Source organism: Osmia bicornis, chromosome 14 (genome assembly GCF_907164935.1).
Source record: "Osmia bicornis bicornis chromosome 14, iOsmBic2.1, whole genome shotgun sequence".
NCBI classification, from domain to species: Eukaryota; Metazoa; Arthropoda; class Insecta; order Hymenoptera; family Megachilidae; genus Osmia; species Osmia bicornis.
In genome coordinates this window covers 3,133,463-3,149,978 of record NC_060229.1, presented here as the reverse complement: position 1 = coordinate 3,149,978, position 16,516 = coordinate 3,133,463, and the positions used below count along the sequence as shown (strand labels likewise).

Genomic DNA, 16,516 nt, shown 5'->3' with positions numbered 1-16,516 from the left:
CCCGTAAATCGAAAGACAAAACCGCTTTGAAACACAGCGACTCGTTTGCTGTTCGCGCAAAGACCTCGGGATCTAGGCTGTCTGCGCGACCGGGTACACGCTTTTTCGAGTGCACACTTTCGCGTACGTGAGTCGTTTCGCGTGTCGCGGAGGTCGAGGAGAGCAAAGGCGAAGAAAGAAGGAAAAAAGAAACGGAGAAGAAGAAAAGGAGGCCGTGCCAGCCTCTGTTACTCCCCGGTACAACCACTTCACGGACTACTTCCAGACTGCAGGCACACTCGCACGGGACTTCAGAACTTTTAAGAAGCGCTTACACAACCGGATGTAGCGACTAGTTGACGTATGAATCTCTACCGTGGCTCACGTGTCACGCTGTGTCGACTTCTCTTCGAAGTTACGACCTTCCCTATCATTCCATTTTCGCCTTCTTTTCTACTTTTCGCGATACTCCCAGCTGTCGGACGACTATCTTCACACGGTATTAAATAATACGAGTTCGTTAGAACGGATACCACGATCCCAGAATATTCTGTTACTAAAGGCTGACTACTGTTACCGAAGAAACGAAGGGAAGCCCTTCGAATAATAGGTAACACAAGATTCAGATCTAACGAGGTTACGGATTCTTATTCGCTACTGCAAGAAAAGGTCGTTCTTGATACACTAGAAAATTCTGTTCTTTCCAAACAGAAATTACTACGGGACGAGCTATGAAAAATTCCATCGCTCGACAAGAAATCCTGGAAGCTATTAATATTACTCGAAGACGTGGAAGCGTCTTGTTACATCGGCTTCTCGCCTGTTCTTCACTTTGTTTTTTTAATCCGAGGTTCTTTAATCAACACGGAAATCTTTGTAAAACTTTAAGCGACCTCCTTATCATAATACTTCACGGCACTAGGTTAAAAAACGATGCTCTCAATTCGTCGGGGCTATACCGATCGAGACGGAAAACTCGTAGAACGCGTCCATTGCCGAAGATGTTTTAATTTGAAATCCTTTAATTAGAGAACTGCCTTCCACGGACTCTTGGATGCGCTTACTCTTTAATTGCTTTTTCTTCGATCGCTTCGCACGCTTTCCGGCTACCCCGAAAGACGTTCCAATAAAATCTCTCTTAATTGAGATTCGCGAGGTGCTTTAGCGACCGAATCCGATCGGCGAGAAAGCATTTTTCTGCCTCTGCTTACCACGCGATATTTACTTGCTATCTGTGCGAAGTAAGATATCGAGGTAAAACCTCCTAGATTAACGAGTTCATTTTTGACTCGCGTAAAACGAGAATTTTAAGGATTCAATCCTCGAAATCCAACAACTGCGTAATCGAACCGTCGTCAGATAATAGATCAACCGATGCATCGTGTAATTGCATCCGTGTGCATATGCGATGACATTCGGTCATCGTGTCTCACGGGTCACCGTTCGTATTGCATTTAAATAGAATTTTTGATACGCTGCTACGGCACTGCGAATCTACCGTAACGAGAATTAAAACGGCCTCAGCTGACGTCCCGGCCGGAAACGACTAATCAAAACCGTTCGAAAATTGAAAATTTTCGCTAATGAGTGTAAATCGTCGATAACTCGTTAATCAGCGTATATTGACAATTTGTACGGCGCGCCGTGCTCTCGGCCAAGGTGGTAAACAGCCGGTCGATTTGCGCTCGGACAAAGTTAATTAAAAAAATTCAAAAAGCATCCGTCGGCTCGATTTAATGGCATTCTTCGTAGCGGAAAATTAAATACCGCGTGCAACGAGCATCGTGCGCGATAGGGTTTCGATAATTAAACAGCTCAGTGGACACCAATTTCGCGTGAAAAGAGAACCGACGCTCGCAATTCGTGGAACGCTATAAAGTTTCAACCTAGATGAAAGTTTCGATTCGAAATTCCTGTCTTTGTGCGTTCTCAGGGGCAGCATGCTTTCCAATTTTTACCGTTTGTGCAGACGATTCGCAAGATTATTGAATTGTACCATACCGGATAGCTTCTCGTAAATTTATCCCATTTTTTTTCCCCAAACGAAACGCCATCAACGGTACTATTTCCTTTTAAGCGGCGATATTGCCTACGTTTCCTGTTCAATTCGAACAGAACCGATCGACTTTGAGAATAAAAAATACCATTTTTGTTGACAAAGAAGACCGTAGGAAACATCTGATCCAATTCCAACGAACGGAATTGGAAATCGTTGGTAAACAAGTTTTAATTCGCCGGACAAACAAGAATGCGTCTAACGCTTAATTAAGTCTTTCAAATTAAAAGTGTCAATCGCAAATCTTACGCAATAACGAAAGATTTCACGGGGAAACTTCGACGACGAGTAATTTAATAGCGACGTCGACGAAAGTACTGTCGCTATTACGTCGGATCGGCGATATCGCAGCTGGTATTGTTTGATATTTTCAATATTTCATTGCGATAGGAACGGTATCGCTTGTCCGCGATGTCGAGAATCGCCCGGTGAAATGATACGTAAAATGGCGCTTACACAGGCTGAATCCGGAATCCTTCACGTGGATGACCACCATCGGCACCAGAACCATCACGATGAGGTTTACGACGTGGAACACCATTCCTGGCCCGTGAGCTATGATATCCTGCGGCACAAAATAGAGAGGTACAAGTTACGAGCGGAAGTTGCTTGCAGAGAGAGCTGCGTGGTAACATGAACAAGGGTGACAAGGGGGGAGAAACGGGAAACGAGTCAGCCTCGTTCTCAGGGGGTGGAGTGGACGCGACCAGTTGAAATGGTCGGAGAACCCGTGAGCTTCTCAAAATACGAAGGCCGAAACGCAGTCCGTTGAACTACCGAAAGTCGTTTATTATCCATGCGGAGGCACCGTATCCGGCTACGTGTGTTGCGAAATCCACTGCAAAACTAAACGTTCTTACCGCCGTTACGAGGCTTGCTTGTTTAAACATGGCGTGACGGGAACCGAGGTGTCCGACCGAATTCAAGACGCGGCTATCCCCTCGCACTCTATTTCACTTTTTCTTTATAATTATTGCTCATGCAATTGAAGATATGAAAAAGTTACAAACTCGGTACTATAAAAATTGATTCGTACCTTACAAGGGGAACTACCCAAGTGTTACACTCACTTATTAATGAAGTTATTCAAAATAGAATATAGAATTTTAGTTTAGAATTATATAGAATTTTAATTATTCAAAAAGAGACAAATTATCATTAAAAACAAAAAAAAAATGTTGGGAACCAAGGATTTGAACCGAGGACCTTCAGATTGCGAGCCATAGATCCGCTGCGTGGTTAAACACATGACTCGCAATCTAAAGGTCTTCGGTTCAAATCCTTGGTTCCCGTTGATTATTTTTTAAAAATTTTTTTTTAATGATAATTTGTCTCTTTTTGAATAATTAAAATTCCATATAATTCTAAACTAAAATTCTATATTCTATTTTGAATAACTTCATTAATAAGTGAGTGTAACACTTGGGTAGTTCTCCGTACTAAACGATCAACGAGATATTCATCCGCTTTCGATAAAACGGAGCTCAGTGTTTTATAACAATATTAAATTCCATCACTTGCCATCAGAAGTGCTCGCGAACGAAATGAACAACCGGTCACGAATTGCCGCATTGCATTCGATGTTTAAAAAATGAATGGAGAGGATACATAAGGTATCTGCTGTTTCGAGTCCGATAAGAAATTAAACCGTTTAATTATTCAAACGCGTCGTCCGGTTGGCTTAATAAAACATCGCGTGCACGCGTGCACGATTCCACGATGGTAACGGCCGATGGTGCAGAGAAACAAACGGCGCGACCACGATGAAACATTTTCATGCGATATAAAATATTCCGTGGCACGCTTCCGCGTTATATTTTCCGACCGAGGCCTCGACGTTTGCTTTGCCCCGTTTGCTTCCAGCTGTTTCAAAAGAAGATAAAAAAAAAGAAAAAGAAGAAGGACGACTATTCATTACGCATTCCGTATTTACGTAGCACGAAATACTCAAGGTAGACAGGGAGCTGGATGTTCTGTGACAAGGACGTTAACGAAGGATCACGAGATTTTCCTTCGAGATGGACGCGATCACGTTGATCCCTCGAATTTTCATGGGATTTTCGTGGACCGACTCGGTGATCGACGTAGCTTTACAAGGATCGTGGGCTCGTTTGTCCACCGGCGCAAACTGAACCGGCAACACAACCAGGCGAAAGCAAATATTTACCAAGCGATTGACCCAATTACGCGAGACAAAAGAATACCATGAATTTCAAGCGCGGTCCGGCAAATTGCACGGCCGAAACATTCAGCCGCGTACACTGGCCAGCAACACGCGATTCCGTTCGTCTTCGCGAACAAAGAGGAACGAACGAGACGAGCATAACGATTCCCCGTTCCGATCCTTTGATCGGCTCCAACGAACGAGGGACGGAAAGGTATTAACAGGAAATGGAATTCCGGCTGATCGAATTAATAGGACGTGTTAATCGAGACAAATGGATCTATCGGGATAATCAGGCGAGGTAAAAGCCGAGCCGATACTAGTGTCTCGTAAAACCGTGGCATTACTTACGACACACCCGACCACTTCGCGCGGCCATTTGCATTTTAATTAATGCCACGTTTCGATATCCTTTTTTTTTGCAGTCTTCTCGTATATTTCACGCTCGATAGCGTTTTCCAGCGTCATAGAGAGACAGATCCCTGTGGAAATTGATACGAGACCAGGCTCGGATTGAAAGTTACGCCGTCGAGAGTCGTGTTAGTTTTCAGGATTAATTCGTTCCGTATTATTCATACCCTCCCCGCTGATTATTCGTATCGTCAAATTATTCATACAACGTTGTTGCCATGCGATCGTCATCAGCCAAATTATTACTCGATTAGCGGCCGACGATTAATCAGGCTATGGTAATTATCAAGTTCAGCAAGCTGGCTGGTACCGGCTCTGTTTGTAGCAACCAGCAAATTAGCTTCCAGAAGAATGTAATTTCGACCGCTGACTCGGCTGGTACACGTATTAATTACAAGTTAAATATATCGTTCGAGAGTATACACCCTTGTGTGCATATCCGATTAAATTTCAACGAACTTTGGGTACTTTGAGCGAAACACCGATTCAAGGAAATTTATACGGATCGTTGATCGAGAAGGAAATTTATCTTCCCCCTGACAGTTGCAAAGTTAATTAATGTATTTAGTTTATACAGAAATGGCCTCTGCGTCCAAAGGAGGAGACCGTATAAATTTATTCGAATACTGCTTTTCTTCTTTGTCATAGAATTATCGTTGAAAAATTTTCCGGTCAATTTTCCATGGGATTGCACAAAGTTCAGGCGCACAGACGTGGATTTCTATGGCGCTGATCGATGCACGTCGCGGTCCCCTGCGGTACGGAGTCAGCACGAGCAATGTTTACGCTGACACGATACCGCACGGTAGACGTGTATTTACGTCACCGCCGAGGGGAATATACGATATAACATATATAGACGTTAGCTCGAACATTGCTAATTCGCGTCGACGCGGAGGAGAGGAACGTTTTCAAACGCGATCGTCGTGGTACGCCGATCATCAAATCCCATGCGCGCATTTCATCGGCTGGTTTGACCATCTTTATGGCGTTACGATAAGAGAAGGAGGACAGATTCCGCGTTAAGCTCGCCATTATCGGTTCAGATAAAGTTTCGTCCTCGTACACGACACCCTGTATCCTCCTGTCCTCCACTGGGAAAAATACCGTCGCTCTTATCTCCTCGACGAAGACCCTTCGAACAACCAATTGATTTGACAGCGAATCCTACGTTATCAATTTTATTTGCAATCTATTACGCTTTTCAATTTATATCGATTAGAATTTCCTTCGATAGCTTGGAGAATGGAATTTTCAATAAAATAATTTTCGACGGTGGATTAATTGTTAACCAAACTATGGGTTCACGGGCAATAAACACGGTTTATTCTTTCCACCGGAGTTTCAATATTTTCTAGGTGCCCAAAGTTCAACAGGAAGCTAAAGGCAGAATACACAATGTTATTCCAATCAAATCAAATAAAACGTTCCCGAAAAGCACTGTGTATGTTTTTTTGCATCGTTCAAACGATTCGGTATTAAGTGGAAGCGTTCGCTTTTTTTTTTTTATGGATTTGGAGGGTTTCAAAAATTCCGTTTTTCGAACCGATTATACGTCGAGCAGAAGCTTTAATTCGGGAGGAAAAATGATTTTCTGAGGGTAAAAACTCTGCAGCGAGTCAGTTTCAGGTTCGCAAAATCCATTAAGTGACATGTGCAGAAACCTTGTGCGTTACTTTAGAAAGGCGAGGGTCGTAAACTCATAAAGCCAGAAAATTACTGACCAGAAAATTGGCTTCGCGTTGAAGGGATCGTAAAGGAAAAATTTAATTTCTAAAAAGTAAATAGCTAGGTCTCCCTTCAGTTTACGACTTCCACAAAGGTTGATGGTACGCGTGAACGTTTCACGATGGATTCGTGAAAGGACGCAAAAAGAAACGAGTTCGAATCAGAAGCATGCTTTCTAACGTGACGAGAAAAATGTAACAACCTTTGCTTCTTCTCGTTCGCCCATTTTGACCCGTGGCCGCATAAAGTACCCGCTGGCTACGTCATATGTCCGACATATTATTATTAGTTTAGTTTAGCCGCGTGCTTCTTGGCCGGCGGAACAACGGGGAGAAAAAAGGAGAGGCGAAAGGGTGAAAAATATTTCTGCAACTTTTCGTTTCGTTCTCTCCTGCGTTAACGTCCCGCGACGTAGCTCTTCTTTCGACACCGCGTTCGCACGGTTTTACCTCTTTCCCGCGCTGCTTAGCGGTGGTAGGAAAAAATGTGCGAAATTTTACTGGACGCGAGAAAGTTTTTTAATATCCTTCCGCCCTTGTGTTGCGAGTATTACATGGCGCAGAGAATACGCGTTCCGGCGATAAACGCATGTCGACGAGGATTTTACAAAATGCAGCTACTCACCACGGACAGTCCCTTTTCGATCAGCAGACACAGTACAACGGGCACGGTGGAATCTGAAAGAGAGAAAAAATGAAACAAAAATTAACAAAATTTCATAGATCTTTGCTTGGTGGGTGAATAACGAATTTCTAAAAAGGTCAGTCACCGAAAGCTCGTTCTTTGTACAATTGCGAGAATCGAGTGACGAGGCTCGGCGTCGCGATGTCACGTTGCAAAAGGCAATCGAAAAGTAAGGGAAGAGGGTGCGAAACAGGGAAAGAGAAACGAACGGAAGGAAAAAGAGAGCGGCGTGCGGCGAAGGCTGTACAGGGAGGATAAACGCTACTGGTGATCGAGAGCTTCGCTCGAATGGCCGGGGTGGATAACGCATACACAGGAAAAAGAAGAGAAAGGGAAAAACCGATATCGAGGCAGCAACGACGAAAGCAACTCACCGATAAATCAGCCAAAATAGCGCTCGCTACAAAACGGAAGTTCGATTGAACGTCGTATACCTACGAGTTCGCGTAAAGGACCGAACTCGTTGAAAACGATAACAGCTTTTGGCGTATCTCCTTTGATTTAGCAAGCAATAAAGATACCGATATCATTCGTCTATATACCGATCGAATGATTACTGAGAAAAAGGAACACGAGTACCGACAAACGTGATTTTACGTTTTTATTAGGCCTAATTTTGTAAATATTTTCCGTCCATCAATAATTTCCAAAAAGTTGTTTTAATTATAAATTCTGACTCTAAATATTATGTATTATCAAATAAAAAAATTTGAAAAATTCGATTTTTCGACCCCAAAAATGCCCGTTTTCCTAAATGTCTGACTAATGACCGACTATACTACTGATTTCAGGTTTTCCATGCACAGTAGAACATTCTGCGTTCCGATTCTTAAATTTCTAACATCGCAGGAAGTTTAGAACTTCGATTCCTATTTTCACATGTCTCCACCAAGATCCTTGACAAAGTGGAAAGAAGTTACAGGATAGAAAACATGGTTTCAGGTACAATCTTACAAACTACCCGGGTTAAATCCCAAGCGAAAGCAGTCTTTCCACGCGAATCGGTATCGAAACGTTTGTACAGTATGAATTTTACTTCACGACGATCGTTCCTTTGTCACTCTCCAAACTGTCTCTAGAATCCATGGAGCCAAAACACTTCGGTAGATTACGCGGGTATCAACGCGGGCCAGCGCGATAGCGCAGGTACAGAAACCGCGTACGATTTCATTTCGGGCTGTTCGTCCTGGTATTCTTCGAAGTGTCGTCCGTCCCCTCGTTCCGAGTACAGATAAAATATGGCGAAACTTAAATAAGTTTAGGAGATGCAACCGTACGATAGGCACACTCGAGAAATTGAGAGTCGCATGATCCTAACTGGAAACGGGTCACGAACCGCAAACACACGAACGTTTGAAAATGAAAGCGTCCGTCAAGAATATCAACGTGAAATTAAACCGAGACGTTTTAATTACGATAAGAGGTATATTATGACTTATCGTTCTTGTTCGTTCGGGATAGTTAACCATTGAGGCTCGCATATCTACGATGGTGTACTGGCAAATTTCAGGATATAATTCGTGTACGAAAATTAAACGAATAGAAAATTGCAATCAAATTCTTTTTAAAAAATACCAGTTATCCATTCGGTTCATATTTGAGTTAGAAATTTGTTTTAGGTTTGGGCGGAGCTCCAAAAATTTGACCAGTATATAAATTGGTTCGAGTACCCGAATTTTTTACCCTTGGAATACTTCTACCGCAATATTTATTTAAATAGTACAAAATGAAGAAAAGTTGACTCGATGCATGATGCACATGACTGGATAAATGGAATTAATGGCAATTAGTGAATTTCCAGCAGGAAATGAGCTCAAACTGTGAAATGCAAAATTCCCCGTCATTTTACAGGCAAATTGACGTCCATGCGATATCAGCCGCGATCGAATTCACGCGAAAACTAACAGCAAACATCAAAGTAGTGACGTTTGAAAATTGAAAGAGCACATGACCGGTGAGATCGTGAAACGAGTAATATCTCCAATAAACTTTCCTCGATTTTCGTTTAATGATTTGCGCTCAGTGATCGAAAACTCCGTTGTGCAATATTTCCCTGAACAAAGAATCGTTCGATTTCGTTATGATTTCCGTGGTTTAAATAAAAGATTCCGGCGTGCCAATTACCTTTGGTGCAATTTTTCAAGGTATCCATTTCGAAACGATCCGAATGGTCGAAAAGAACGTCGAAATCAGCGAGAATTCAAAAATGCGTTCGTTAGACCGAATGATACGCGTTCTTCCACCCTCGATATTTGATTCAGTTTGATACAATTAAACGTGACAATGGACGGTGCCGCGCATACGGAAGATTTCCCAGGCTCTATAGCGTCGAATATTCCGTTAATAGAGTTTACCAGCGTTTTGGTTAAAAAGAAACTCGAGACCGGCCGTGTTCGGGTTGGACAAAGCCGGGAGAAAAAGCACGGAGGAGAGGGCACGCGATTGTTTCGCAACGGGCCACCGGCACACGTGTTCGCCACGACTAATTACCAGCTCTTTGAATTCGAACGCGTTTCCCGAGTTTCCAGCATTTTTTCCGACCGATTCGAACGACCGCTCGCTTTCACCGCGCTGAATTACGCGCACGTGCGCCACCGACGCGACGAACGAAGACAAATAGGCTTGATCAACGAATCAAATGCGTCGCATTAAGCAACTGGACACGTAAAAAATTTGGTAATTATAGAACTGTCGATTAACGGGATAAATAGCGTTCACGTGTCTCGATATATCTCGCCGGGGGCGGCGGGCAAACCGTGCGACTACGAGGGGGTGTAAATTTCCATTGGAATGGCTGTTAATTAAATTCGTCGAAATTATCACCCGTCCGGCTTTTCTGTAAAAAATCTGTCGCTATTTTTTCCGCTGAATCGTGAACATGAACTATGGAACTTTGTTGTCGATGGTAAAAGTCACGATTTACTGGCATGCACCTTTAAGGGCGATGGGTATAACCGAGGCAAATTAGCATGGAAATTGACGCGTCAATTCGAAACAGCCACCGATCGAAATTCATTCGTTATCGAGTCGTGCATCGACGGGAAGTTTAAGCGACAGCCTTATTTGAATACGCATCGAAGTTTCGCCCGTCTCGACATCCTCCTAATCAAGCGGATAATTCGAGAAACGTATTGGCCAGGTGACACTGACGTATATGGCCAGCTTCCAAATGAGAACAAACGATTGTTCATATTTTAGAATAATCGGAATCCCTTGTCCCGACCCTTTTTACCGTCCTCTGTTCCTGGCATTACGGAAAGGGCTGACGATACAGAGAGAAAACAAATTTAATTGACATCGAGCACGGCTTGCTAATAGATATTAATGGAAAGCTCACTCTCGCTCTGAAAATATGCATTTAAGTTAAAATTTCGTTTCAATTTTTCCCTTTGCAACATTATCGAAAACACGTTCACAGAGCAGTTTTTTCTTTAATCATCAACGTGGGATACGAATTTATCTCGCCCGTGGTGCGTCGTATTTTTCATCGCAATTTGGCAAGCGTCGTTCTTCGACACCTTTTGTTGTCACATCGCAACAACCCTGATAAAATCAAATTTTATCCCCCGCTAGAAATAAGCTCGCGCCCCTGCTATTCGTTATTTTAATGAACAATCGCGTTCGACGGTAAATAAACCAGCGAACGCGTGCAGGGGAACAAAATGCGTCACGTATCGATTTACCGAATCATTTGAATAGAACTATGTACGCTGAGAAAGAAGCAATATTTCAACAGCAAGCAAACATTAACGGGCATTAATCCGTTTCGTAATTAAATATATTAAATGTTGCTTCGCAAAAGAACCATTATATAAAACAACAATGTGGCAGTAAATTTCAATTGGAACATTTACTCGTAACTCGCAATTGAAACTGTTCGTAATTTAAGAGGAACAAATAAACTGAAAATAATATAACTGGATTATATTTCCGAATTGTAAAATCTTCTCAAAGAGTTCACACCTACCCTTTACTGGATATATTTTCATTTACAACCACTGCAAAATCGAATGCTTTTTGACATTCTGCATCTTCGAGTCATCATCGGTGAAAAGTTTCGAGCGTTTCAGGTGTTAAAATTCCTCCGTGAATTTCCTAATGAGCTACGGTAGTTTGCTCCCTAACGAACCGACCGTCGTATTAACGAGATCAAATTTTTCCGAGAATTCATCGGGAAAGGAAGGAGCGCGAAAGGGACGGACGCAGGGGTAGAGGGGTGAAATTTTTCCCTCGAGTAAGACAGAGACTAGACGAGACGAGCAGCGGTATCCAGAGCCTCGAGGGTAATCGACCTCCACTCTTGAGCACCTCTCGGATCTCAGCCGCTAATTAAGACTTTTTCCTTTGGTAAGTCTCTTCTATCTTCTCGAGTGTCTCGCCTCGTGGTACGTTCGCATAGGTAGCCGAGCTACGACGACAACCGGCCTTGGTTACGAATGCAACTCGTGAAAAGCCTTCGACCGGGATGGCGTGAGCACAGCTGCCGGAAACGAGGATAAGGGAGACGAGCCCGTGGGATAAGATCAAATCCCTGGTAGCGGGCAAATTTTAATTATCCCGACATCGAGTTGGCAACGTTCCTTCGTTTTTAATAAAACTTTGATGAAAAAATACGACTGTCAGGACGGAGGCCAAGAAGCCGAGGAATTTTACGGTTTATTATTTCCGAGCCCGATGACGAATCGTCGAGTATCGTGAATTTTGAAAGGGAAAATTCTACCCTTCTCCTTGTAAAATAATGGCCTAACCGCGGAATCGAACGGTAACATCCTTCGCGTGGATCGTCCTCGAGCCGATAGCAATTTCGATATCGAATCGAGATTCTAAATTACGCGTATAAATCTCCACGAGCTGCGTGATGGTTCGCTGGACTGGGAAAGCGGAGGGTTAAAGCCTTCGTTCGAATGACGGGAACTTGAATCAGGATCAAAGATATATAAAACAGAATAGAGCGAAAAAAGAGGCGCGATTAAAGAGAACGAAATAGGAAAGCTGGTAAAATGGAAATTCGAGGTATAAATACTCAGTTGAGGAGATGAGGAGTGAAAGCAATGATTTTCACTCGGCACTCTCTTACACCCTTACTTTTATTTCGACTTCTTCCCTTTTTATATCTGTTACTCTCTGCCCTTTATTCCTTTCTCTTCTTGCATCCGCCGGCGGTAGCTGCATCACCGTCAACCGGAAGAACTTCACGAGCACCCTAAACCGCGGAGCTGCCGAGTGCTAATTACGAATAATTATGAGTACTAATTAAGGCTTCCCTTTTGCAACGGTACACGAATTACGAGCAAAGGCGTACGTATAATATACCGGGGCTTTGCCGTCGCTATTAAACGCATGCTAACACCATAGAAATGATCGGCTTTGAAGACACGCAACGTACCCGCAGACATGAAACTTTCGATGGGGCTCTCTCGCACCACGCTGAAATTCTGCCCCTCGTTTACGTGGAATTATGGAAATCGAGCGCGATGTAATCGTTACTTTACATGCTGTTATTCCGACGTTTTTCAATTTACCTAAGATTTTTGCCACACCGGTTGGATTAACATGTATAAAAATTTAGATATATTAATCCTTAACTACCATGGTTTACAAATGTAACACGTGGCAGGGTTTACAACACCGTCTCATAAAATAAATATGTATATTATTCTCTGTTAACTTTCTATAATACTTGCAAATGAGAATGCTAATTAATCATTTCCAACGTGGATGCATTGTACTGACATAATACATGCAATTGCGTTAAAATATAATAAACTACTATTTTCACTGTAATTGTTGAAATTATGGCCCAAAATTGTATTTTAGAAAGTAGGGCGCGTTAAACATTGAGTTGGAAGAATTAAAACACAACCACAGTAGAAATAACTACGTATGGTCAGACAAAGTACAACAACGAATACCATGAATTTACCATTTAATCTTCTCATTAAATTTTTAATAGCTACGTTATATGTAATATTTAAACCATTCGATTATATTAAATTTGCAATATTGATTGATAATTCTTTAATTAGCCAACACGATAAAAGCGTATACTTCTCCCTGACGAAGGATTAAAGAAATATATTATTTGTTAAAATTCCCTTTTTTTTACAAGTAATCCCGGACGATCGCCACGATGAATCCATAAATTGCAAACAAATCCCAGCGTGGCTAACTGAAGTTCGATCCGAGCGAAAAGCCGACCGGCTGTGCGACGCAAAGTCGACAAGTGTTTCTGATAAGCCTGGGTATTTAGCCGGATACGTCGCACGGCATAGACATTAAACCGGATGCGCAGATGGCGTACGCGTGAAAGGCTTTTCGCAGACGCAATCTCGCATTTAATTCGATTATTATAGCCAGGCTTCGTGTACAGGCGGTGGATTAAGTAATTCATACGTGGGGATTCGCGAAGCGTCCCCTTCCATTTCCGTGCCCCATACACGGAACACCATCGACCATGACACCCATGCACTACGTGAAAATCAGCTGCCATAGACATGTTGGTCGATTTACACGGAAAATCGCGTCTGCGTTGATCAAAATTCACTCTTGTATTCGAAGTAAAATTTTCCATAGTTTGTTGTTTAACAAATTTATCCCAGTTAAATTAAGAAAAAAAAGGTCTGTAGAAGGAGTGAATAACTCATGCGAACGAATTACCGATGTTCCGTGATCACCGGGGGGTGAACAAAATCTGCCCGTAAAAACAACGAATTAGGTTCGCCAGCGTTCGTGGCGTTTTGTTATCCCCATTTTTTTTTTCATCGGGATTTTATTATAATCCTTTTGTTCGAACCACCTCGGCCGGCAAACGAAAAATTTTAATATCCGCGGTCAATTACGCGAGCCGCTGGAAAAGTTGGCATCGCGGTCGGTCAAAAATAATGAGAGATGTCTGCCAGCTATTTTTCCCCCTTTGTTTCTCCCCTTCTCTTTTCACTTTTTTCGGGAGAAAAGGGTGCCTCCCGGTGCCGCTACGTCGACGCCAAAGTTTCTCGTGCCTTGGTCGTTCGTAATTCGATTGAAAGCGATCCGTCGAGTTGGTACATCGCGGGGAATGGATTTTGAACTTCAACTCGGCGTCGATTGTTTCATAGGCGGACCGGCCAGAGCGATCATTAAGAGGGGCACGAACGAATAAAAAAAAGAAAAAAAAAAGGGAAAAAAGAAGAGAGTCGAATATTTTCTTTCAATGGCTTTCCAGCAGCTACAACTTTCGACTGCTAACGACGCTTACGCGGTTTCAGAGTGCGGGATTTCGCCCCGTGCCGGTGAAAATATATTTCAATGGGCCGTATTTTAACGGGCGAGGGCATCGGCTGCATTAATTCCTCCGGTTACGGCAAAAATCTGCCCGAAAATGGCTGATACCGTTGATAATTACTTGAATTTTTCGCGCACGAGCTGCGCTCGATAACGCTTCGCTCGAAACGAATCTAGGCCACTACAGACGTCGTTTCAATGGATTCGAACAGTGGAAGAATTATTGATTTCATGCGTCAATTTGTCTTTGTTCCCGTACCGTCACTTCCAGCTTAATTTAAACCACACCGGCGTTCTCTTTTATACATGTTTAATTCGTCCAAAGAGCTCTTCAACCCTCCAATGTAACATGATATTCATTAATCAGAACGCAATTACGAATGATGAAACTTTTGACGATTTATTTCTTGGTACCAGCGAAAATGATGGCAAAGAACCAAGAACGAGATCATAGCAAATCGCAAAGTGATTGGTCTCTGCATCTTATCACGTTGGCTTTTAACTCGTTACGTCAGTCGTGTACAGCGAGCATTGAGTTACGGGTAACTTTAAGTTGCCGAGAAACTTGCTATCCCGAAACTCTCACAAAACCACGAAACGGACACTTTCAATGGGCGACCAGGGGAGAAGCGTTTCCTTCGAGAGAAACGCAAGGGGTTGGAAGGCCACGGAACTGCGTCTGTTTTCCTTTGCTCCCTTTCAACCGAGCTAAACTTCCACGGTTTCTTCTAGCGGAACACGTGAATCCGCAGAAATGGACACAGGGTTGAAGGAACTTTTATTATTTTCACCTTTTTTCCCTACGGAATTCAATTACACCGTTAATGCAACCTCCGTGTTGCGTTCGTCGAAACATTCCCGAGGAATAAAATAGCAGGGAATGAATGAACAAGCACCCTCTCGATGAGTGTTCTACATAAAGAAGGGGAATAAAGAGAGAACCTAGATTCCGACAGAATGAAACTATAACAATGATGTCATAACGCATCCCTTAACACGATACGACCCTTTCGACACTAATTCACGGCTGCTCACGAGCGCATGGAAATTGCATCACGCCGTAGCTGTAAAGTATGCAATTAACGGTCAACGAGGTCGCATAAAAAATAGATCTCTCGGTGAGCTATCGAACGGCAGTCGCATCAACGAAACGCTGTAGCCAGGAAATGGAATGAAAATGCAAGGATAACCGAGCCGGAAGAACGGTAACAATGAAATTCACCAGTGGCCGTAAAAACCAGACGAGCAAGTTCCCTTCGAGCTGCTGGTTTTCGGGCTGATTTGAAAAATTAATTAAACGCTGAAATAAAATAAAAGAGGCTGCCAGGGTGCTTGGAGAGCAGCAGCGCCGGGCTCGCTGCTAATCAACGAGGATCGAATAAATCACGAGGTCAGAGCCGTTAAACGGCCTAATTCGCGCTTCGCAACGTCCATGGAATAATTAATCCTCTAATCGCGAAACAGCGAGACGCGAAGGCCGTGATACCCTGCTGGAGCACCGTTTAAAAAGCAATCTCGGCGGCCAGGCGGTGGAGCAGCCGTGAAAATTATTATGCGAGAGCCACGGCCACGGGATACGAGGAACACGCCAGAGGGTGTATCCGCTCGAACGAGCGACCGAGCGAGGGTATAAAAAGAGGATGGAGTAAGGTCGAAGGGGGTTTAAGGGCCTGCAGTAAGGAAAGAAGGGTGGAGGGCTAGGACGACGAAGATTCTAAAATATGAGAGCTATTAACCGTAGTTCCCTATGAGCATTACCTTCCCTCATGTGTAAATAATGCAACCAACCCCCTGCCGGATACTTTGCAGCCCCTCTTGTTCGCCTACCTGCGATCCTCTACGTTTAAAGGTGTACATTCACCGGCAAACACTTGCCAAACGTTTTATAAACTTCCTTACAGTTCGCTAACAGTTCGCCGATAGCTTGCGTAAAATTCGCGAGCAGTTCAAGAATAGCTCGCGGATATCTCGCGAACAATTCGCGAATAGTTCACGTACAGTTTGTACATGACTCGCGAACACCGGTAAAGATGCACCTTAATGCATCAGCTTGCACGCGCGTGCAACCTGCTGGCGCAGCTGCGAAACGAGAGTTTAAACGCATTCACAGGGTGTTCGCGAAGCATCAACTTTCCCGCATGCCGTCGAAGGCGGAGGGGTTCTTTGTAAAGACCGGCAGACGGAAAGTTCTCGGGGTGAAATTAATTTCGTAACCTAATTGCGAGGATAATTAG

At 43.3% G+C, this 16,516-nt stretch overlaps 1 protein-coding gene across 3 annotated transcripts in view; it reads right to left on the bottom strand.

The window, feature by feature from the left end:
• LOC114876455 (diacylglycerol O-acyltransferase 1) overlaps positions 1 to 16,516 on the bottom strand; it is a 76,355-nt gene that overhangs the window by 38,809 nt on the left and 21,030 nt on the right. For all 3 annotated transcript variants that reach the window (XM_029187955.2, XM_029187953.2, XM_029187954.2), the window contains 2 exons: positions 6,963 to 7,015; positions 2,492 to 2,600 (listed from right to left, as the gene is read on the bottom strand). In XM_029187955.2, coding sequence (XP_029043788.1) covers positions 2,492 to 2,600; positions 6,963 to 7,015 — 162 coding nt within the window. The remainder of the gene's footprint in view (positions 1 to 2,491; positions 2,601 to 6,962; positions 7,016 to 16,516) is intronic.